Consider the following 25736-nt stretch of genomic DNA (forward strand, 5'->3'; position numbering starts at 1 on the left):
ACACACACACACACACACACACACACACATACACACACACACACACACACACACACACACACACACACACGCAAACATTCACTGCAGTGTGTGCCACTTCGGATTAGTCACTGGTGGAGAAGATCAGCCCCTATCTTTTGTGAAATGCATTAGTAGTCCACTCAGAGCCTATACAGCCCAGGGTTAAACGCAAATTATATCATTTCTGTCATCTAATCAAATCACACTGACCCCCACGACCCGGGAGAAGAGTCAAATGCATAATGAAATATGACATGGCGCAAAAGCTGTGATTCTAATACGCTCCGACATGCGATCAGATGTGGATGACCCCTGACCCTTTGGCTGACGAGCGCGTTGTACACAAGGAACAGGAGACAAAGCAGAGGTATATGCGGAAAGAGACACACACGAAAGACGAAAGTTCGCAATGAGAGCGGCTGGCTGTGAGTGGAAGGACGGGTTTGTTGGTAATGATGTACGAGGTGAACCTGGCCATCTGTTGCTGTTTGATAGTTTGTCCTTCTGTATGAGTTGCCGTAGTTAGGGTTGTAAATCTTGGCGTGGATATTTGTTCCTTCTTTCATTTGACATGATGGTCGCATGAAACAGTTGCTTGTCACAGATCATTGGCAACTTTTTCGTTGACATGTCCTGGTCGAAGCAAAGTCGATATTGCAGATTGGGGCTCAGGCGCCGGAAAAGCGATTTTAACCTTGCCGACCGTCAAACCCGTTTGCGAACAGCGACAAACACACAAACACGTAAACATGCAAGTAAATAATAGATTGACTCCATTTAATTCCCTGGATGGATAGGAGGCGAGTCTGGAGAGGCAGGACCTGCTGAGATCAGTGAGGGCCCCTCGGGGCTCCAGACCTGTTAGGCCCCTGGCAGAGGGCATGATAGACATCAGGGTTGGGGGTCACCACCTCTGACCGTGACCTACTGCCACAATGTGTCCATTGGTAGTAGGATGTACTCCAAAAGATGGTTGTGTGGCTCATCATGGTGGAATGTGATGCTAGCCTTGTCTTACACAGTGCCCAAGTGATAGCTTGTGGCCTTCACCCCGTTTCATGCACATTCTAAGTAATTCGTATAACAATCTGGGACGGATTCCTTTCTTGACAAATGGCACTAGACTTTATTTTACTATTCTACCACAGAATAGTGCATTTCTCTTGACATACTATGTGACAAGCTCTTAAAATAGATTATTTCTTTTCCACACCATAATCTTAAGCAAAACCAAAATGGTTCCAACAGTCAACAGCAACCTATACCGAGAGAAGAAACGGACCTCTGAGGTGAACTGCATGAATATATAAGTACATTAGGAGCTTTATTTGGGGAAGGGGTTGTTCAGCGTGGACAAAATGGATGACACCCTCTAAAATAAACTCAGACCACGTGAAAAAGAGAGATAACCGGGCCCTGTCATGGGCAGGGGGGAGGGGTTACTGCGGCCGACGCGGAGCAGGAGGAAGAGGAGGAGGAGGAGGAGGAGGAGGAGGAGGAGGAGGGGGAGAGGGTGTCGAAGGTGATGGAAGCGGTAGTATGTGGGGGAGTTTCAAGCATAAATCACGTTGTGACAAAGCTCTCCAATAGGCAGATAAGTGCACATTAGTGGTACGGCAGATCTGTCATCGTCTCTGGCCGAGCTGTCTTTCCCGCCCTCCCCGCCAAACAAACGCTGACTTTGGACTCCAAACTGTGTTGTGCGCCGTGCCTGATTCCAGCATCTGCCTTTACATATTCCCACTATCGTAGATTATGCTATCGGTGCCTCATCCAATATTGCTCTCTATATATTCCATATAATCTATTCTTTACACATACATGGATGTCTATTCAATCGGCATTCTAGTTGCATAAATGGAAGTACAATTGCAACAGGAATTCCAATAATGAATAAATAATAGTTTTCCAACGATACAGGCCATGCTCTTGTCTAGTGCTATTGTGTAATTCCATTTATTGACTAACCTTTTAGCGAGGTATCTGCATGTGGACCAGTAATGCATGACCCCGCCAGCATCAATACAAGCTGTAGTATGTAAATCAGCGCATACACAAACCAAACACAAACAAATGCTAGCCTACTACTACTACTCGTCCATAAAACCGAAGCAATAAAAAAAGAATGCCATCTAAATATTATGTTTTGGATACGACAGTCTTAACCGCTAATGCGATAAATGTGTTCGCCCGGCAACCATATCCTTAGTTAATTCTTCTCACTTTCAAGAGAGACAGCGTAACTAATTCCCAGCAAAATTTGCAGATAATGAGCCATTTGCTACAGTCGATGTAATCCACAGAGGGCCCTGGTTACTCAGGCGTCGCCGGAGACCCAGATCCGTGCCAAGCCAAGACGGGCTGGAGCGCTTCCCATTCAGCGCTATTTATTTTCCATCTCCGTCCCAGACCAACTGTGTGTTCATCTGTTTCTCTTAAATGAAAGGTGTGTCTGCCGTAGATGTAGCAGTTTCGGTCTGAGCGGATGCGTCGCTTAATTAAAACACCACAGATTGTGCTGGAGTCAGTGTAAGGAAAAAAGAAGAAGAAATATTTAGTGAAATGGAAAAATGGGGAAGGCTATATATAGGCAGTGATAGTCCCTGTAGTGTCGTGTGTCGCCGGTGATATTGATCAAGGAAGGACATGGTTGTCTTCTGTGATGGGCTGCAAACACAGCAATCTATGTGTGTGGTTGTACAGCAGAGGTCTGCTGCAGCCACACATGGGATGGTGGGTTATGTTTAATAATGCAATGCGTTACCAGGACATATGTTGGGCTGGGGGACTCATCCCATGCATGTCCTTTGTTCTGATTTTACATTTCAAAGAGAAAAGGCGAATCGTTAGTCAGTATGTTGTTGCGGTTGTTGTTGTTGTTGGCTCTGTGCAATCTCATTAGGAATAGAGCTCTCCATGAAACAAACAGTCTTTGGGCCCCAATCTGTTGGATGCCTGCCTTTCGATAGTTCCACAGATCACGCTCCTTGTGCCTCATCTAACCTCTCTTTTGTGTACTGTTTTAGGTTGATCTGTACTCCATAAGAGTCAAAATAACAAAATATAACTCTATTTATAATATAGTTATTATCTTCCCTCAGAGTCGCTGAATAGTGTGTCATTAGATCATAAACATGTGTCTAAATATGCAGGGTATTTATAGGAAAAAGTGAAGGATTAACAATGCAATACAAGAAAATATGTTGGTCCCTGTCACATCCTTCAAATCCACTTCCTTTGTTTGGATTTTATATTGGGAAGACGTATAGAGAGGCTATTAGTTTACATTAGTCCCTATGTTCTTCCTCTGCACAAGCATTACTATTGTGAAATATGGCATCTAAGTCCTTTTTGCCTGCACACTTTCATACACTCTTGGTATTTACATTTTATCATCAAGTGCAGCACTGCAGTTTTTTATTCAAAGCAATCCCAACACATGACGCAGACCCTCAGTTCCTATCTCTCTCAAACACAAGCAAAGATATTCAATGGGTCACGGACAACGTCAGCAAAGCACATACTCTAAGAATAACAAAAAACAAAGTAGGAAAATGAAATCTAAAGGCTGATAAAAACAGGACTAGAGAGGGGACCACTAAGCATGATGGATCTCATGTTGTGGGTTTGCTTCCCCAATGTATCAAGACCCAACAATATGAGTGGACGGTAAAAATGATGACAGCCACACGAGGCTGCCAAGAGGACGTGTACAGGGGGGCTCGCTTTACACAATGCTCCCAATGTTTACATCAGACAGTTGAGTTTCCTTCCAACAATTATGAGGGGAATTGAATCTCAGGAAGTGTTTGTTTTCGTGTCCATTAGACCAAACAATAACTCTGCCCCATAAGGTTTACAAAAGCAGCTGTCTTCAAAGGGAAAGCTCAGAAAATGAATATCCACCAGTTTCGCACACAATGTCAACGCAAAGTAAACCAATTTGAAGCTTTTTACTCATTTTTCTTTTTTAAATTGTCCCAACTTGCAAGCGGATTAAAGCACATTTTAAATGTTGACTTCTCTGTCTGCAATCTCTGCGTATAATGATTTTCCTTTTAACTCGTTGTAGTACCTGCTTATCTTTGATAATCAATTAGAATGCATCTAATTCAATCAAATCTAAAAGCTGTAGATTTCCCGCAAAAGCAATGCAATTGCCCTTTTGTCCCTCTGCACCCACCTGGTATTTACCCGCCTGTAAATGTGGACAGTCCGTGGCAGTGGTGGACAAAATAGTAGTCACTATCCTTACTCCTCTCCCCCTCCACAGCCCCATCTCTTTCTTTTTGCCCTTTATTTTCTAAAAGTATCTGTTTGAGAGATAAATGACCGCTCTGCCAGCCGAGATGACAGCCTACACAAAGATGATATTGAATTGATTTCTGAAATGTTGCAGAACTGACTGTTTGATGTATACGGCGAGACATGAATCATAGAAATTCTATTAAAAACCCCTTGAATGGCTGACACCAGAATATTATTTGTGATGATTAATTTGACTGGGCCGTTACAATGGTAGTCGTCTTGGATCGTATTAGACAAAATGGCTTTTCATTCCCTGTTAAGATCCCCCCGCTATTTTTCTTTGGACAACTCCGTGAAACAGAGGGTCTTCTTCTTTCTTCAGTAATAGTGGTTTGAGTGGAGCTCTCTTTGTGCAGAATCTCACAGCCATGATGCCGTACTACTTACTTTGATACCGTGGCGGGTGCTGTTATTTAATAGGGATTGGATGTTCTGATATTCTGCGGGTGTAACACATAAACATTGCACTTATTACGTTTTACAGTGTGTCGGATTTCACTGTGGTCCTGTTGGTGTTTTTTTCCCGATATGGTGTAGACAAAGATGTGGCTTTTGGAAGGCACTTTTATTAGCCCACTGACATAAAGCTACTTTATAAGGTAAAGTAATGTATCTTGTAACTGTATATCGTATAACTGAGAGGCCAGAGCGTCACGAGGGTCCTCATGAGTTGCTCTACACAGCGCATCTGCAATGCATTCTGGGATTTGGGAGCAGAAACCAGAGTATAGAAACCAGAGTATGCTTGACGTTGAAAGTATCCTACCAAAAAGTTCAGGCCTCCCTCCAAAGCCAATCCCCCAAAACACACAACTAGCTTGCTAGCTAGTTGTTAACAATTATGCCAAAAATGCATCTACAATAAATAGCTTACCCTAGCTTTAAAACTACTATTACTTTACCAGGCCTCTGTATGTATAATTCCCATTCAGTGCTTTTCATACATGCAAACCATATGTGATCACTCATTATCTCCCTTCCTTGTCCCTGCCTTTCTCCCAGAGCTACACGGGTCAGAGCGGCGGCGGTGGCGGTTCCGGAAACGCCAGCGGGAATGCCGCTGGCGACGAGGACTACGAAATCCCGCCAATCACTCCACCCAACCACCCAGAGCCCTCCCTGCTCCACCTGATGGAGCACGACTCCACCGGGTACCTCTGCCACTCGCTGCCCCACAACGGGCTCATCAACCCTTACTCCTACCCGGAGCTGCCCGCCCTCATGATGTCCAACATGCTGGCCCAGGACGGACACCTGCTCTCCAGCCAGATGCCCTCGGTGAGTGGAAGTCAAAGGGGAACGAGGGAGCGGGAACGCAGTCTATACCTAGGAGTTTATTTGATCTGTGGACAGATAGATAGATAGATAGATAGATAGATAGATAGATAGATAGATAGATAGATAGATAGATAGATAGATAGATAGATAGATAGATAGATAGATAGATAGATAGATAGATAGATAGATAGATAGATAGATAGATAGATAGATAGATAGATAGATAGATAGATAGATAGATAGATAGATAGATAGATAGATAGATAGATAGATAGATAGATAGATAGATAGATAGAGAGAGAGAGAGAGAGAGAGAGAGAGAGATAGAGAGAGAGATAGTTATATATTTTGAATGATAGATTGATAGATATACGGATAGAGATCTGGCCAGAGATAGAAATAGAGATAGCTATATAGACAGATAGAGAGAGAGCCATAGAAAAAGACACATAGGTAGATATATATAGAGAGATAAACATATAGGTAGATAGCTAGAGGGAGAGAGAGAGAGAGAGAGATATAGGTAGATAGATAGAGAGAGAGAGAGAGAGAGAGAGAGAGAGAGAGAGAGAGAGAGAGAGAGAGAGAGAGAGAGAGAGAGAGAGAGAGAGAGAGAGAGAGAGAGAGAGAGAGATAGGTAGATAGATAGAGAGCTAGAGAGAGAGATAAAGAGCAAGACATATCGGCAGATAGATATTGAGAGAGATTGAGAGAGAGAGAGAGAGAGAGAGAGAGAGAGAGAGGAGGGAGAGGGAGAGAGAGAGAGAGAGAAGGAAGAGAGAGACAGAGAGAGCGATATATAGAGACAGAAAGACTGACATACAGACAAAGTGTCATGCAAAATCATTCGTGCAGCAAATGTTTCATATCCCTAATATAAAACATGAGTTATATCTTTATATCGTTATATCTATCAAACACTTTTTTGGATGTACAAAAATATCAACCTCATTAAAACGAAACCGCCATGCAAGCACTCATTTCATGATACACTGTGTGCAACCGCACACAAAAAGGAAATTTAACATAAAGAATATATTACAACATGAAGGAGGAAAGAAATGGGGGGTGTGGGACTTTAATGGTGCTCATTGGCTGCTAAGTCAGCTCTTATTCGCGGAGAAAAGGATTGTGGGTAAATTCTATAGTATAATTTGGAGACAGCTTGCATCGGTCAATCTGTCAGGCATATCACGATGAATACCCGCTGATTACTCTCAGCACCATACAAAACCCTTCCCTAATTACAACCCGTAATTGCATTCACATGTGATGCAGTAAAAAATAGAACCTTTCCCCGCATTTTGGCATTTCCATTTTCTTAGGTAACAGCGTTGAAGAAATGATGTACGTGTTACAGTTTTGCTACAATAAATGTACAAAACCAAAGCTTTCTGTATTTTATCTTATCTACACAACCAGAGTAGCTACATTTGTGTATTGAAGATGAAGCCAGTTTTACTATTGATTCATGCATATTTAAGTACAGGGCGTTCTCAGATGCCTTCAGCCAGACAACATCAAATGAAACGCAACATTCTTTTTAGATTTGATTTTTATATTGATGATGACATCGCCTTTTGGTGTATCCAAAATCCTATCTGAACTTTGAAGGTCAGAATTTCACAATGTTCTATCGTTTCATTGCCGCTTTTTATTTATTTATTACAGTTGCCATATTGTGTAAACAACCAATCCTGTTGAATACAAAAAAACTTGTTATTTTTTAGATGTAGGATTCATCATCCCTTTGACAAAAACTAAGAGGCTGCCATGCGTATTAAATTTCACGCAGCATATTTGAATGTTTCTCATAAACAATGACAGATGAGGGGTAAACAGCATCCACTGGTCCCAGGCAATGCCGCGGCTTGATACAAATCTTGAAATATACGCCGCTGCTCCCTGTAATGCTCCCATAGGTATTGGACTCGTATATCATTTATCTTCATCGTCATTTCACATTTTGATCATGACCTTTACAGGGGAGACAGTGGTTGATTGGCCATTTGTTCTCTTGGTGGACAGGTAATTCATTACAGCTTCAAAGCACACACTCACACACATACACACACACACACACAGACGCACACACACACACACACACACACACACACACACACACACACACACACACACACACACACACACACACACACACACACACACACACACACACACACACACACGCTCACATGGCTTGGTTAGAATAAAGCGAATATGGCAGGTTGTACGATGAAAACACACCAGGCTTTTATGCTTTTGTTGTTGTGGTTGTTTTCCTTTTGCTTTTAATATGAACCAGCACGCTAGTTGCTGTGTTATTGTATTCAGTGGATGAGTTAATGGCAGCGGTTTGAGCTGATGTTGGTGCCGATAGTGAGGGATCCAAAGGGGGCTTTTAGTTTATTGTAAATCCAGTCAGGTAAAAAAAAGCTATTTCAAATAGAATTTCAATGAAATGATTCATCAGGGTCTCCTCACGGTGCTGTATTATTATTCTGTTGTCCTGGGTTCTCGAATAGAACCGTAGCAGTGTGGACGTAGGGTTTAGAGTAATGGCATAAAATCACTGCTTGATTACTCAAATGAAAGCAAAAGTATTTTTATTTATCTGGGATCTATTACAAATTGCTTTTTTCTTTGCTCTTAAACTACTCAATCCTCGATTTTCTCCAACCACAATCTGGTTTTGAACAGCTCAGAGACAAATCCATAAACCACAGCTAAAAAACCCAGGATAAAACGTATAATGTAGCATATAAAGTAGCACAGATAGAATACAGCGGCCCAAGAAGAAACAGTTCAAATCGAATCGCCCGCATGGCTAAATCTACCCAAAGCATAGCAGAGGTTCATTGTGTGTGTGTGTGTGTGTGTGTGTGTGTGTGTGTGTGTGTGTGTGTGTGTGTGTGTGTGTGAGTGTGCGTGCGTGCGTGCGTGCGTGTGTGTGTGTGTGTGTGTGTGAGCGTAGGGAGAGAGACCCCGGGTATCTATTAAAAACGGTGAGTCACCTTGACACACTCTGGTGGGCAGGGTAATTAGGCGGACTGTGCACTTCAAACAAGGCGGCGCTGCCATTATCAACGTAGATACTCCACGCAGATAGATGGATAAATAAAGAGCTGCTTTCGCTCCTGGTAGACTGCACTGGATGGGCATTGGTCTGGGCCAGGGAGGAGGGGCTCGATAGCAACAGTATATATGTTGATGGGATGAGGTGCTGCTGCTGGGGAAGTTGCCCCTGGTGTGTGTGTGTGTGTGTGTGTGTGTGTGTGTGCGCGCGTGTGTGTGTGTGTGTGTGTGTGTGTGTGTGAGTGTGTGTGTGTGTGTGCTTGAATTTTTGTCTGTAATATAAAGACAGGAGGGGGAGGGTGCACCCACAGATGTGTGTGTGTGTGTGTGTGTGTGTGTGTGTGTGTGTGTGTGTGTGTGTGTGTGTGTGTGTGTGTGTGTGTGTGTGTGTGTGTGTGTGTGTGGGTGTATGTCTTTGTAATGTGTAGACACCGTGTGTGTGTGTTGGGGGAGGGTGCACGCACACACGTGTGTGTATGTGTGTTTGGATGATTCTACATTTGTGAGCACGTTTGTGTGTGAGTGTGTCTATGTAATATGTATACACTGTGTGTGTAGGGGGAGGGCGCATTCCCAAACGTGTGTGTGTGTGTGTGTGTGTGTGTGTGTGTGTGCATGTGTCTACGAGTACAAGTGTGAGCGTATCAGTGTGTGTGTGTGCGTGTGTTTCTGTGTACGTGCACGTGTCTACTATAAACAATATCTATGCTGTTGAAATGGATCCACTACATCTGGAGGTCAGGCCTTATATTCAATCTTGAGCACATTGAAAAAAAAAATCCATTACGGTTCATCTTTCCTGCATCAGCCATTCTATTGTGGTGCCGCAGTGAGATCTGTTTTCATCAGGCAGATTCAATACGTGAGCTGGGCAATGAAAAGAGTGCTATAGGGCTGGACGGAGAGAAGGGGGGATGAGGATAGAGGGGAGCGAGAGAGAGTGGGAATAGTGGCTGGGGGGGGGGGGGGGGGGGGGGGCAAAGATGCTCTGGTACGGTCACAAGAAGAGGAGAATCTTTATTTTATTCTGTTGGGAAAATGTGGTGAAAATAGCCTTGAACCTTGAGTTTCTTGTATCTCGGGAATATTTTAAAGGTGTATTTGTATATGTTTTACATTATTTTGGTGTTTCAACGTAGCCTAGTCAATGATCTAGTATGAGCCTTGTTCACGGTGGGTAACGTTGTTCAAGGTTGGCTCCTCAGCTACATAGCGGGCCATATGTGGAATATTTAGATACTAATTTATCATAAATAGCAAGACAACCGCAACACAATGGGTGTTTATTTAACATTTCTTTGAGTATTGTTCATTTGAATGATGTTTTTAATTTGAACGAATGTTGTTGGTAACAGCATTTTCATGAATGACGTGGGTTTTCAAAAGCTAGCACACATTTTGGAATGGCAGATATTTGGCTGCTCTGCTCTCTTTGGTCTCTCTTTGCTCTCTTGCCCAGTGAGAGATCCAAATGTTTTGTTTAACATGCGAAATACATTCCACTAGAAGGATCAAACAATTTTGTTTTTAGTCGGGCTTATGATTGATTCTTGCTTTTTTCTAAATATACAACTAAAGTTAACAAGGGAGACATAATGAATTATGCTAACTGCATCCTTTAAACAGAAACCCAGCATTCGTCTCGTCTGTCAAGCCAGAGTGAATAATGCACTTGTACTCCCCACAATTTGTAGAGAGGTAATTCTTCCAGTTCGTCAGACTCAGGGATACTTATTGTGCTGTGGTGGAGAAGCCCCTCCTGGCTTCTCCACCACAGCACAGCCTTTCTGTGATTTGATGCATTTGGCAGGTCTCTCTCTCTCTCTCTCTCTCTCTCTCTCTCTCTCTCTCTCTCTGTCTCTCTCTCTCTCTCTCTGTCTCTCTCTCTCTCTCTCTCTCTCTCTCTCTCTCTCTCTCTCTCTCTCTCTCTCTCTCTCTCTCTCTCTCTCTCTCTCTCTCTCTCTCTCTCTATGTTAATGTCCTCACTGTCATACTATCTTTCACAAGTTCCAAAACACATTAGACATTGAATAGCTGTGCTCAGGTTGCACTGATCTTATCAATAAAAAGCCCAGAGAGATACACATCTCGGATACTGCACGTGAAGACTTTCTGGAATCACAAGTGAGCAATGTGACCTTAATGTTGTTTAGCTTGTATGTTTACGTGTGATGTTGTCTGACTGATACACAAATAACGATTCATTCAGGATGGTAGTAGGCCTGTGATTTATTCATTGAAGAGCTACCATGTCTCTGTCAGAGTCCAAGATGTGTAGAAAAGTGCACATCTATAACAACATAGATTTCCAAATTGCTGGCTCAAATGCGAGCATTGTATGTTGGTCACATCCATTTGTTCATTCATTAATTCATGAATTGACCGGATGCCCTGCTCTAAAGGGATGGACTTGCTTATCAATATTTGTGCAAACATAACAACAGTCCGCTACAACGTGTAGCAGACTTCAAAAAGCCTGCTATATGTCAATGTCTACACCTTCAGGTTCATTATAAATAACCCTAACCCTAATTCACAACAGGCTCATTTAGGGCTAGATCATACATTTATCCTACATCAAAATACCAAATGCATTATGGGAAGATACCCCACTGCTAATCCTCACCCAAATGTATTGGATCTTGTTCCTTCTCTGACATAATGCTTTGGTTTTTCATTACTGATGCATATTCATCACAGGAAAGAAGAATATAATCTGATAATCCAAAAGGCTAGCGATTCTGATCACTGTCTGTATTTTATTAGTTATTTATTTATTGTTGTGCATGTGCTCCCAACATTAGATTGCCTGGCATGTGTTACTGGCATTGTCCATCATCATAATGGCGATAGATTTAAGTCTGTTTTCGAGCCGGGGCATTGTGCTATACTTATCGTTCAAAATGCAATATGCGGTGATGATATGAAGCAAGAAGCCATTTCTTTCCAGGCCGTCATTCTCAGTCATTGGCTAAAAGGATTACGCTGTCCCGCAACATGATGGAATGGTTGGCCCTTTCCACCACAGTTCAACAAGCCCACTGATAGAGTGGGATTTATATTTATATCACTTATTTTAGCCATTCAGACACTAGAAATGCGCAAGAATCATCAAGGCTCCCACCATCACACAAAACAGCATTTGCTTATTCAGCGCTCTCTCTTGAAATCCACCGTAAGAAATATTCATTCAATAATAATATGAAATATATCAGAATTCAAAAAAATGTTAGATGTGTGTGTGTGTTTATATTTATTTAATGTTGGTTATTTTGGTTTGTGATTATTTATTTTCAAATAGCGCCTTAGGCTAATGTACCATTTTGGTATTTCACAACCCCCGTAACCCCCCCCACACATCCCCAGTCCCATAAATGAACCATCACAGCGATAAATCAGAGGACAAACAGAGACTTGTGCGAACCTGAAAGGTTCAGAGATTTATGTAACACATTCATGTTTTCCACTTCCTCATTTTAGTACTCCACTGGTAAAGCCCAGCTAATAAAAGCTCCTATTAATATTTCCTGTTGCTTAGCAACGGCAGGCTGCAAGTAATAGCATTCTGTGGAAAAATAGATGACCGATAAGAAAAATTCATTCTCTTCTCATCTCCTGGGAGAAAGTACCTTATTTCTCTGGCAATATGATATGAAACTGTAGTTGTATATTAGGAAATGCCTTGAAAGAAGTTATTTTCCAATTTTATTATTGGGGGTGTGGGGGGAGATGTTCAATGCCAGCTTCAATGTCAGCTAATCTTTTCCTACCCTCGCTCTCTGATAAAGTCAATTAACCTATAGGATTAAGCTAATCAGAGGATACGGTTGTCAACTTCATTTCTCTTTTTAATCAAAAGTGGTGTTGAATGGCACATGCGCTGAACTTTAATGGAATAGTTATGAGACAAATGCATGCCTTCACAATAGAGTTTTAATTTCCACTCCTTTGAGGTACGAATGTTCATTCACTGCTCTGCTTTAGAACAGTTCACAGCGTTCTGCGCTTCACTGCGTCTACTCTCTCTAACAACACAAGAAGGTGATTGTTTTTCTTTCAGTCAAAGAACATACAACAAACACATGTTGGGTAAAAATAAAGTGGGTTGTTTTTGTTCTGTTTCTTGCCTGCCTCCTCCAAACAAAAACACAATGCCACCAAAAAAAATCATCCGAGTGCAGAACAGTGTAGTCAAAGAAACAATTCAAAAATTATCCACAGCAGATAGCCGGTGTTATGAAGGAAGATACGTAGATAAAGCATTTCATATTACATCTAGCAACTGTGGCCCCTGCTGCGATTTATCATGCCATGAAATCGTGTCCATATTGCACTGTGCTGTATCTCAGCCATCCATCAGCCCATTCTGCTTCTGGCAGCAGGAATATGCTGCCCTGGTGGCCATGGAGAGAACCTCCATATCGTCTCTGTGCAGTGCTCCTCTGGTGGAAGACAACACAATAATTCAGTTTTTGCACGTAAGAGCATGTTCAGGATAAATCTGTGATTAAGAACATTGAGGGATGCAAGGCCGTTTTCATGTGAAGTAGTTTTCATTTTAAAACATCTGTGGTTGAAAATGTTAATTGGCTCTAAAAGGCTTGAGTTTGTTTGCGCCAAATGTTCCCCATGTCTACCAAGGCTATCACATACGGTTAATTAGGATGAATACGCATACAGGTTTGACGAGGAAATACAAAAGGACACTTTGCTTGAAAATGAAATAAAATGAAACAGAATCTAGACATTGAATGAGGGTGTTAGCGATGTCCTTGTTATATACCACTAAGTGCTGCTGTATCCCCCACACACGGCAGTACATCATTTGTATGTTACAAGCGCTTCACCGTAGCATGTGTTTTCCTTCAGGTCCTCAGTTGGATGAGGGTGATGAAGGCTGCTGTCAGAAACGTGTTAGCTCTGGAGCATGAGCAAAGTTAAAGCACATGCAAATCACCTTCTGGTACCATCGTTCTTGGCATGACCCCAGACTATGGGTGTTTGTGTGTGTGTGTGTGTGTGTGTGTGTGTGTGTGTGTGTGTGTGTGTGTGTGTATCTATGTTTGGAGATACATACACACAAGGGACTATATTTTTGTTTGTGAGCTCTTTCTTTTTTTGTACTCATTATTTGTGCATCTGTGCTCATTTTTGATCCGTACCCCATCCCTACCCACCCCCCTCTCTCTCTCACACACACACGCACACACACACACAATTATTCAAATACACACACACACACACACACGGAGAGGGTCTACACTGTGTTTGACACGGCAGTCAGCGGTCTCATTAGCGGCAGCAGAGACGTGCCTTCAACCGTCATGAGTGTGTGTGTGTCTGTGTGTGTGTGTGGGGGGGCCTGTGTCTGTGTGTGTTTCAGTGTGTGTGTGAGTGTGTGCATGTTTGTCTGTGTGCTGGTGCATCTGTGCGTGTGTGTGCATGTGAGTCATGTGTGTGTGTCTGTGTGTGTGCTAGTGAATCTGTGCATGGGTGTGCATGTGAGTCGTGCGTGTGTGTTTGTGTGTGTGTGTGTGTGTGTGTGTGTGTGTGTGTGTGTGTGTGTGTGTGTGTGTGTGTGTGTGTGTGTGTGTGTGTGTATGGGTGTGTGTGTGTGTGTCTGTGTGTCTGTGTGTGTGTCGACATGTCATTCCAGACAAGGCTGTGATTCTCTGACGCCACGCTCTGTAAGGTGGGCTCTGAGATGCTCCCAGGCTGGGGGCGGGAGAGGTAGAGGAACATTGAGATAAAGTTAAGAGGAAGAGACACAGAAAGTGAGAGAGAGAGAGAGAGAGAGAGAGAGAGAGAGAGAGAGAGAGAGAGAGAGAGAGAGAGAGAGAGAGAGAGAGAGGAGAGAGAGAGAGAGAGAGAGAGAGGCTAAAGATACATAACGTGGAAGAAAACATATGTATGTGAGAGAGAGGGAGAGAGAGACAGAGAGTAAAGAGGAAGGAGGAAGGAGGCTCTGACTTCATGCTGTAATGAGGGACATGGGTGGAAAGTGCTGAGAAGAGGGGGGGGGGCATCACAACATTTCTATCTGCAACCAACCGTGTTGCGGTCACTGCGGCAGATCCGCATCTCCAACCAGATGTCGTCAAGTCAATGCTCAATTTCAATCGACCTGTCTCCTGAAAATGGAGGAATGTATTTTTGTTAATCATGAATATATTCGGTAATCGATATTCTAATTTATGATACATAGGTAAACATTAATTTCCTGTTAGAGAAAGTGAAATGGGAGATTGGTGCGAAAGTTAATTGTAACTTCAGTATTTAACATATACATGAACAAAGTGCTCACATGCCAACTGTAATTAACACTTACGGTTGCTTGTTTTCTAGAGGAATGGGCGCCTTTTTTCAGCTCAATTATTAATGACTTGATCAGAGGTTCAGTACGTATTGGATGTGAGGGCAGCTTTCCTCTAGCTTTTACCCATTTTATGCCAGCGTGTATTTGGATTGAGCAAACATACTTGACCTAAAAGTGTTGGTGTTAAACATTTTTGTTGTTCCAAAAAATAACTAAGCCTCGAAATGTCTCTTTGCCAGAATAGCAAACGATAATTTGTTAGTTCACCGTTTTTAAATTTGGATTCAACAACTCAACTAAATACCTTACCAATGGTTTGTTTGTGTGTAAATTAACTCTGTTTAACAGACTTAATGTCAATTTTATTTTTTTTTTAACACATATTAAGTTACTCTGTACATACGAGCACATTCTGCTTGCAGTATTTCCCTCCGTGCTGTGGAATCCCTCCGGTGACGCGAGCAAAAGAGAGGCAGTGTTGCTTAGCTTTTTTCTTGAATGTGCGCGCATGAATTCCTGAATGCGCTCCCTCTCATTAGTACTCTTCAGCATCTGCAAATGACCCTCCCGGGTATATGTACGACAAGCCAAAGAGACGGGTAAAGGAATAAGGAGCGGGAGAGAGTCATGCAGAGAGAGAGAGAGAGAGAGAGGATGAGAATACATTACAGTGAGGAAAGGCAACCAGGGGCGAGACAGCTTGCTTTGAGGAAGAGAGCTGTTAACGGCACTTTGCCCCGAGGGCTGAGCGACGACGAGTCGCTGGGAGGGCCCGCGAGGCCCCAGCGTTTGGCTCCCGACCTGCTGCAGCGCGCCGCGCTGTGGAGGGATCAGTCTCCAAACGCACCGCTAATTAAAGCTGTCACGGCCGTGCGCCTGCAGGGATAATGTTCTATTATTATAGTCATTTGTTTCAATTAAACGCTGGGTGATTTTACAATAGCGCGCGGCGGACCTGTGTGAGTGAGCCATCACTCTGAACAAGATGGCTCCCGTCAGATCCCGGGCGGGGGAGAGACGGAGGAGGCTGGGGAAAAGGGCCCCCGGAAAACTCCCACCGTTATTGATCAGGATGCATTCAAACAAGCAGTGCCGAGGCACTGCCCACTCTCAACAGTGAGTGGAGGGAAGTATGTGGGATTGTCCGTGCGTCCACCTCCTTAACTCAGGTGCGTTTGGCGTAGTGAACTTTGTTTTTCATTAGGACTTCATGATGGCAATGCTGTGCATGGTCACGTAGCAATATGGCATCTTAAGCTTAAAATGACCTTGGCTGACACATGCCGAATGAATTGTGTATCCAAAATGCTTTGCAAATTAAAAAAAAAAAAAAACACAAGCCCATTGATGGAAAACACAAATGCAAAAGCCACAGCATAGCGGAAGTGAGCATCAACGGATGAGGACAATGAAACGAACTGGCCAGTAGACTCTCTCAAATGAATAGTGTGTCCGTTTCATTCTGCTCACTGGCCACTCTGTTGTGTTTTTTACAGCTATTGCATTTGTGTTGTGGCGTTGCAGTTGTGCAATGGTGTTTGCAGTTATGTTCTGGCATTTGCATTTGTGTTTTTCGCTTTATTATTATTAATAAATGTAAACATTATTTACACTTTAGCACATCGTTTTGGAAATGCAGTTCGTTTGACACGCTCTGCGTTCCATGTATTATTGTCTTCAACATATTGAAAGTTAAACACATTGACCTTCAAGGCCCAATGTATTTTCTCCAGTGCCATCTCAACATTCTCCTGCTAACAGGGTTTCGGTTATCACCTTACTCTATGGGCATAATATTTTATGTCACAAGTAAATTTCTATGTTGTGCCAATGATATAATCTACCATTGCACACAAGGCAATGGAGGACCAAAAGGACCACTCCAAATGACATATTTCCATATTGTAAAGGTTGTGAATGGAATGCGTTAAGATGTTTGGAGTGTTAAACACACGCCCACACTTTTGTCTGACCTGTCTGTCTAACTTCCTCAGGCTGAGTAATGCTTTAGGGGTTTCCCACTAGAGAGCACCATCTAAGGTTTTGCATTAATTGCTTGTAGAGAACTATCCAACTGGTATTCAAATATTTGGATAATAATTCTGAAAATAGTTTGTTATCTTCTGTAGCTGAAGTATAGCGTAACTGTAAAGTAAGTCCCTCTTCTGAAGCTCTGACATTAACTCCTCTATTGGTTATTTGTTCTGTAGTTAAAATAACTCTTTTAATTTCATATCACTTCTAAGTCTGTTTTTGTAATACGTTGACCCTCGCCATGCCATAATAAATTCACCGGTCAAAATAGACATAATAGAAAATATTAAATTTAAACAAAGTTAATGTTTGGAACCTAAGGTTTTAACATAAATTAAAACAGTAGTAGAGGAGGAAGCTACTAATGAAAATCTCGTTGATGCAGTATGCTTTGAGACTGAATATAGTTCTGGTTGTGGTCTTTCCTATTTTGTATGACATTTTTCATTTTAATGGAGGATGATCATTATTTTATCGTCACTCAGAGGGGGAGTTCATGAGGATCAAGTATTTAGTGGTTTTCTGACAAAAGATTACGCTGTCAAGATTCAACTATTGATTTTAGAAGGGCCAAGTGTTGCCTGCTCCCCTTGCAAAGGCTGTCTGTGTTCTAAATGCTAGCTGAATTAAACATTTATCATTTTTAAATGAAGGAAAAAACAAAGGTTTTTTAAAAGGACTCAGGTTAGAATTATTTGCAAAAAAAACATAGAGGTTATTGGTAGTCCTTGGCACAACGATAGCTAGCGAGCCAAGCTAGCTTCTTTTGGTGCTGCGGCTCCACTCGGGCTCCGGAGCCTCTTCTCTACCTCCCTGTGCTGTGTTGGTGAAATCCCCTTAGCTTAATCAAACGGTGCAGGCAATCGGTGTGGCCATGAAAACAGTTTCAAAGGTAAGGTCACGGGGGGTGCAAGAGGAACAATGGCTTTCTCATATTCCATCCCGCATGCAATGTGCTACACGTAATTGGAAAGCCTTTTGTTATTTGACTCCCATTTTACTATGATGTACAAGATGTGAATACAAACTTGGCAGATGTAATGGTGGCAGAGAGGAGCAAGTTCAGGCCAAGTTTCCTGGCTCTGCTTCACAATTTAGGTCGACCAGAGGCTTGCTCATCACCAACAGCAATCTAATCTAACTCTGGGATGACCTCCCTGAAGGGATGGATTTTGGTATTCCAAGAATTTCTCTCTTCTCCCTCTCTCTCTCTCTCTCTCTCTCTCTCTCTCTCTCTCTCTCTCTCTCTCTCTCTCTCTCTCTCTCTCTCTCTCTCTCTCTCTCTCTCTCTCTCTCTCTCTCTCTCTCTCTCTCTCTCTCTCTCTCACAAATACAAATACCCTGTCACTCACCTTTTTAATAGCATGAGAACCACAAAACAGCAATAGGGTTGGTATTGTGTGATTCATTCAGGTTAGAATCAGGGTAGACATTCAGCAATCCTGAATGTGTTGAATAGTTTTGTGTAAGTATTAAGATACATTTGATACTGCATATTGTGAGGCAGGCAAAAATCATGCTAAACCATGACTATGTGTGTATATTTGACATAATTTCCACTGGCATCAAAACAATAATGCCTTTCAATATTCTAGTTTACTTATGCATATGCATACTTCATGTATGCATACATGGTCCCAATCCAATATGCACAATGATATGAAACACTACATCTCTGCTATAGAGCAAGAAGACCTGTAATGACTAACTAAACCCTGTTACTTAGTCTCAACACACACACACACACACACACACACACACACACACACACACACACACACACACACACACACACACACACACACACACACACACACACACACACACACACACACACAGCCCTCCCCCCTCCATTGGCTCACCATTTGGATGATGCTATGAGGCATTAGCATACAGTACCTATGGCAACCAGCAACCTTTGTCAGAATCTTTCATAATATTTGTATAGCTGTCAGCCAGTGGTTTTATTTAGCTTAGATGCGATGGCGCCGCCAGATAACTTCTTACGCTCTCTGTCTTGCCCAGGTGAACACAACCAACTAAAAGCACTTAGAGGCATTTAAAAAGCACATTTGGATGACTTTTAGCCGGCAAATATCACTGTGTGAGTGGTTAGTATTATGATATTTAAACAGTTACGATATTCTGTGGGAATGGCTGCAAACTTTAATAGCTATGTAGGGCGATGTCTACTTTAATGTCAACTGTCTGGTTCTCTCCCTCCTCTTCGAGTCTCTAGCGCCTATATACCATATTTGCATCTTTTCTTGTATATCTCATATGCACTCAGTAACTTTCCAAATGAAATGTAGTTTGGTAACAAAGGCTTTCACGCCTTTGTGTTTCATTAGTTAGGCAGGAACACTCTGCTCTAATAAAAAAAGGGAGCAGCAAATTAATAAGTGTTATGCAATATGGGCACGGATATAAATAAAAGCTAACGGATTGAGTACGCTGTATTTAATCAACAAATACCATTCTTTTTGCATTCGGTTTCCAAATTTTGCCTCGTGTCCAACAATATGTATTCAAATAATATAGAACAACATATTTCACTTTTTAAGTGTTCTAGAGGAAACTGATATTCGTCCCTCATGACTCTCTTGCTTTATAAAGAGAGAGAGGATGGGTACTGGTGTGTTTTCTGGACATTGGGAGGGAGCGCTACTGTCACCTCCAGAACTGTTCTCTCAATCTCTCCATTGTTGTTTATATGAAACATGCTGGAGCTCACGTTAAAGGTTGACAATTTTCGCTGTGAGGCGGTTGCCATGGAAATAAATCTGCTGTTTCTGCATTCATGTTTGATTAATTGGTTTTTCAATGCTGGTTGTTGAAGACCCTTAAAGAGCAGTTCCGTGGAGAGTGAGGGGAAATTTATGGATTTTTATTTATTTTTCTTCCTCCCGGTTTTTGGGGTTTCCATTTCTTTATTTTCTTTGCTGTTTTTCCATTTTTTTAGGCAGAGGAGTGATGGTGTTTTCAATTGTGATTGGAAGCTGGAGGTTGTACTAGTTCTGGAGGTTAGAGCAGGGTTATTTCAAATGCAAAAGGAATGTCTTTGTTCACTGCTGTCTATTGTTAGCAGCTGCTGAGCCAAACACTGAATCTAATGTCCTGTGAATATGATGTGTTTTCAAAGCGGACCACAGCCTCTTACAACATTACTTTGCAGCACATTTTTTATTCCAGGAACCTACTGGGACCAATTATGATTAGAGAGGCAAAGCCTTCATCTTTGAACCTCAACTCATGTTTATCAAGACCTCATATGCTGGGGCCCTTTCAATTTGATCTTTTTAGCACTGTGCTAATGTCTAATGTATTATTTAACTCATGAATGTTTAAGGGGCCTAATAAATGCTAGTTCATCACTTTCTGATCTGTAAATTGCCAAACATTTCCATTTAGGCTTGCATTAAAAGCATCCTTTCGGCCCGTGTTCTGTGTCTCTACATGTAGTGGAAGAAGAAAAAGGCTTTTTGATCTCCCTACTAGTTCTGGTGGAGAATCTTTGGAGGCTACGGAAAGTAAACTTGGAGTGTGAGGTTATCAGGTCTCTGGATGGCTGATGGGTTTTCCTCCATAAGTGTTCTTGATTAGTGGCTCTATCATCAGCCATAATGGCTGTTTTGTTTCCATCCGTTGTGGGGCCCAGCCGATGGAAAAGATACGCTCTGAACTTAATTAACAGCGCTGCCGAATTATAGATTATTTTTGTTCTTTCTTTCTTTCTTTCTCCCATTTTCAATTCACCCTTACCACTCTCTCACGTCTTGCTGAAATATTGTCGTCTATGTGTGGGTAATGCAGTGGTCTGTTGTTCTGTTTTGAAACAGAGTGGTTACGTTAAACATTGGACGGGTTTTGAGAGGCTGTGGTTAGATTCGACATCTCCTAGGATAATTTGTTGCTTGTAAGGAAGCTTCTTATGTGCGGTTCAAGTAAGAGTGCAATGTGAAGTAAGATGGAATTTGAGGGTCCCCACAGAAGTTTTCCCTTATGCGTATTCCACAGTTCAGAGAGATTGCAGGCATGATAACAATTACGTTAACTTTTAAATTTTATCTGATATCATTTCTCCCTCTTGTCTATTCTTGGTTAAATAGTGAAATATCAGAAGATGTCTTAAATCCAATAAAATAAAAATATTTTGTCATCCAAAGTTAATCTTATCAGAAACAAAAATAATAGAGTTAAAGCATAAACATCCAAATATACATGCATTTGGATAATTAGCGTCATTTATTTCTTCCTTTGAAGTTAGTTAAGTTAGTAAATCTGGTATTTTTCTTTCACCCCAGATGCAGGAGATGGCTTTGCACCACCACCATCACCAGCAACAACAACACCACCACCACCTCCACCACCAACACCACCACCACCACCCAGATGGCCATCATTACGACCCTTCCCGTCACAACCCTTTACTAAACAGTTCCCATAGGATACTGGCCAACCCAATGAGCGCCCTGTCCCAGCTGAACCCCCAGCTCGGACGCGGGCCCCTCCCCCACGGTTCCCCCTCCCCTCCCGGGAGTAAATCGGCCACACCCTCCCCCTCCAGCTCCAATCAGGAGGAGGAGAATGAGTCTCATTTGAAGGTACTTGTGTGCGTTGCAATTTGCATGTTTTCCCCTTTGGTTTCTGGAAGGGGATGGATAGCAGTGATTCCCATGGTAGAGAGAGGGTATTGTTGGTGGCTGTTAGTTAGTGTCACCCATTTGATTAAGACATTCTGTGTTTTCTGCTAGACGAGGACATTTGTGATTTTCCATGTTTTATGTTTGGTACGCTAAGCACATTTATCATTAGGTGTTTTTTTGGAGGACTGGAAAACACTGTTAACGTGGATACTATTGTGTGTCCAATATGTCACTGGAGTCACATCAAGCGAACACAGGGATTGCTTAGCAACACATTTTTTACAGTTCAATAAATATAGTATCAATTGCCATCCAGTTAGTCAACAAATATGCAGTGTAAGGAATAAACAACAATACAATATGCAGTTCAAGATCCCAGGAAGCCATAAGGTGTCCATACAACAATATCCACCCAAACATCGTTCTGGCAGTAATTAATCCAATGTGTGATTTTAAACACATAGGATTTAAAACATATGTATATACATAAAAAAAAATATTTTGCCATTTCATCAGTCACATCAAAGACATTCACATATGGCACTCTTAACATGTCATCCTGAATGGCATGCATATCGTTTTAGTTTTTTCAACTTGCTGATAACCTATCGAAACATTTACATTCAGCAAAAAAAGTCTGTTTTTCATCAGTGTGTAATCAAAGATTTAAAAAAAAGGCCAACGGCAGTTGTGTGTGGAGCGGTGGGCTCTGTGTTAATGTCCCTTTCAATTCATCACGGCTGCAATAGTTAATGTCGACTACACATGTATTGAACACATGGTTCAAATAAAGTTTATATGGTTCACCTGGACAAATGTTACAAGCATTCTTCAGAGGACCAATCATGCACTTCAGAGGCTTGTTTGAAACCATATTGTAGACCTTAAACTGCTTTTTTTCTACAGCCATATCATAAATCCTTTTGTGTGTGTGTTTGTCTGTGTGTGTGTGTGTGTGTGTGTGTGTGTGTGTGTGTGTGTGTGTGTGTGTGTGTGTGTGTGTGTGTGTGTGTGTGTGTGTGTGTGTGTGTGTGTGTGCGTGTGTGTGTGCGTGTGTGTGTGTTTGTGTGTGTGTTTGGGTGTGTGTCTGTGTGTGTGTGCATATGTACGTGTGTTTGTGTCCGTTCTTCTACTAGATCACGGGCGAGAAGCGGCCCTCCTCAGAAATGATGAAGCCCAAGCCCAAACCACAGAAGAAGAAAAAGAAGAAGGACCCCAATGAACCCACCAAGCCTGTGTCGGCCTACGCCCTGTTCTTCAGAGACACGCAGGCCGCCATTAAGGGACAGAACCCCAACGCCACCTTCGGAGACGTGTCCAAGATAGTGGCCTCCATGTGGGATGGACTGGGAGAGGAGCAGAAGCAGGTAGCCATGTGAAACCAAATGGTGGCCATTGGGCTATATTCACCCAGCGGCCATCTTGGCTCCAAACGCTGTCCGTGTGAGGGGAACTGAATGCGTGATTAGTTGCCCTCACCCAGATAGTTTTGAGAGCCAAGATGGCCGCATGAATACTTAGCATGACTATCACAAAAGCCATTCCAGCAAATAAATAGTTTACAGGTGAATACATTTGATCTTTTTAATTTGAATAGAGATTGTATATAAAGCATATACACAGGTGTGTCTATCTAGTGAAAGCAGAAATGTGTTTTAATAAGAAAATGAAAGACTATTTCAAGGTTGGTCTATGAAAATATACATACACAATGGTACATTCTTCATAAACTACATTTTCGCCATTCCAGACCAGCACACCCAGCCAAAATACTTGTTTTTGTTTTTTTGTGAGTGTGGTAACAAATGGTGTTGTGAAATGAATGGAAAATGAGTCTGGTCTGATGATGCTGGTCACAGACGGACTCATATTTTTAGAATACGCAGAGTGTCTGTGCACACGCACACACACGCAAGCACACACACACCCCCCCCCCCCCACACACACACACACACACGTAGACCGGTTGTCAAATAAAAGTACCTGTCTCCATGACAAAGTACAGCCCATTCTCCTTAGCCCCAACCACCGTCGCCTAGACCCTTTCTTGCACCAGTGTGTGTTTTTCTCTCTCTCCCTCGCTCCCTCTCTCTCTCCCCTACTTTATATACGCTGGACTTTGGAGGCCGTCTGTCCCTTTTATTTGCAGTTAATTTTTGCCACCTTCGCCGGGGCTCTTCACCATGAATCTTCATTTCGCCGCTGACACCCTTGAATGTGAATTCCTCATTTCCTGTCCTTTTATTTATATCTGTTGCCTGGTGATTTGATCATGCCGGGAATACAAGATTAGCAATTGCCTTGTCCTTGGTTTTCGCCTCAAGGACATCTGCTACTGAAATGTTATTGTTTGTGCTTCTTCTTAACCCCTTGTTCACTGGGTTTCTTGCTAGACCTTTATAATGGTGAAGCCACCGCACAGGACTTTTGTCCTGGATGTAATTATTTCTTTCTTTCTTGATCTCTATCGCTCTGTGTCTGTTTCTCTATTTTAATCTGCTATTTCTTTATTTATGTTTACGTTCCTTTCAGATTGTTGTCTTTCTGTCTGTTTGTGTGTGTGTTTGTCTCTCTCTCTCTCTCTCTCTCTCTCTCTCTCTCTCTCTCTCTTCCCCTCTCTATCGCACGCTCTTTCACCATGGACATGGTCCTTCATACTATTACCTGTACACAGAGACTGGCTTACGGAAAGGCCATTCCACCATTTCGTCTATCTAATATGTTACTGCACAGCACTTCTTTTCACGTTTAGTTTCCATGAACTCGTGCTCAATTAAATGACCTCACCTAAAGGACACATAATTAACCTGAAATAATGATATTTGTGTGGAATTAAATGTAGCAAAGCTTTCTTTATCTGCTTGTTTCAATAACACGAGGGGTTAGTATATACACACATCTACCATTATAGCTGTTACTAAGAAACTTGATTGCTATTCATTTAAATAGGACTGTTGCGTTCACAAATCCTGTTCAGAATGAGGGCTCATTGGGCCAACTGCCAGTGACCGGCCTGTTATTGGATTTGTTTAACTATCTTTTTCCAATTCCGATGGCCCCTATTGGTTTTTAAATACGTTTGGTTTTTTTCTATTTTATTCACGCTATTTGCACTGTAGAAACCAGTTAATGGAGATTGCCTGGACGAGGCTATGAGTTTATTTGTTGAGTACAATGGCTCTTTTCTGCCATCTGGTGGCCAGAGATCAATCAGTGCCACTTTATTGGCTACTCCTGGCGATTGAAATACATTTTTACATCTCCTATTTATCTCAACCAAAACATAAATCTCTTTGTTACCAGTATGGCGTCTGAATTTGGTCTGGTGCATTCCTAGCAAATCATTGCACACATTTCAATCTGTGTGATTGCAAATATGACCTATACACTCCCTCTGTTGGAAATTTGAGTTCTTCTTTAAAAAATGTCAGCGCGTAGACAATACCCCCCAACCCCATTACCCTGTTCTGGAGCTGGAGATGAATACTGTTTCTTTTAACATTGGCTGTCACATGGATTCTACAGGACGGATGAGGTGTGCTCCGTAATGTCAAAGTCAGACCTTCTGGAGCCATGCGGCAGCCCTAGAATGTAAACACAATCTTCCTCTTACAGGTTGGTTTGTTTTAACTAGAACGTGGCTCCTGCTTCCAATTACCTGTAGTGCATGTGAAGCTCTGCTGTCAAGCAGAATCCACATGAAAAGGCTGAAGGCTGCGCTGCGCGTGTTCTATGAGACTATGACTCTATTCTTTATCGCTGGAACAATCACAAGATTGTATGTTGTGATTTGAGTTCTTTTGTTCTTTTTTTCCTTTCCTCTCCTTTCCCTATTTTTTTGCAGTTGCTTTTGTAAGTTCCAGTTCTTGTTGGTTGTGTGCTAGTTTATATTCCGGCGCTGTCCTTGAGTTTGAAAAGAACAAAGACTTTTATTTGTATTATTATGGTTTATGTTAAGATTTATTCCTTTATTAAGATGTTTTGGAGACCATACTGTATTCAGCTTTTCAATTCCCAAAGGCGTTCTTCTTTGTGGTGCAAGATCAATGCGTTGGTTT

At 42.1% G+C, this 25736-nt stretch overlaps 1 protein-coding gene across 1 annotated transcript in view; it reads left to right on the forward strand.

Moving 5' to 3' along the window:
• Positions 1–25729, forward strand: part of tox2 (TOX high mobility group box family member 2) — a 30586-nt gene extending 4857 nt beyond the window's left edge. The window contains exons 3-5 of the mRNA XM_060069961.1: positions 5262–5607; positions 21337–21636; positions 22815–25729. Of these exons, the coding sequence (XP_059925944.1) occupies positions 5262–5607; positions 21337–21636; positions 22815–23057 (889 nt within the window). The 3' untranslated portion in view covers positions 23058–25729. The remainder of the gene's footprint in view (positions 1–5261; positions 5608–21336; positions 21637–22814) is intronic.
• The last annotated feature ends 7 nt before the right edge of the window (positions 25730–25736 follow it).

Source organism: Gadus macrocephalus, chromosome 13, assembly GCF_031168955.1.
Source record: "Gadus macrocephalus chromosome 13, ASM3116895v1".
Classification (NCBI taxonomy): domain Eukaryota; kingdom Metazoa; phylum Chordata; class Actinopteri; order Gadiformes; family Gadidae; genus Gadus; species Gadus macrocephalus.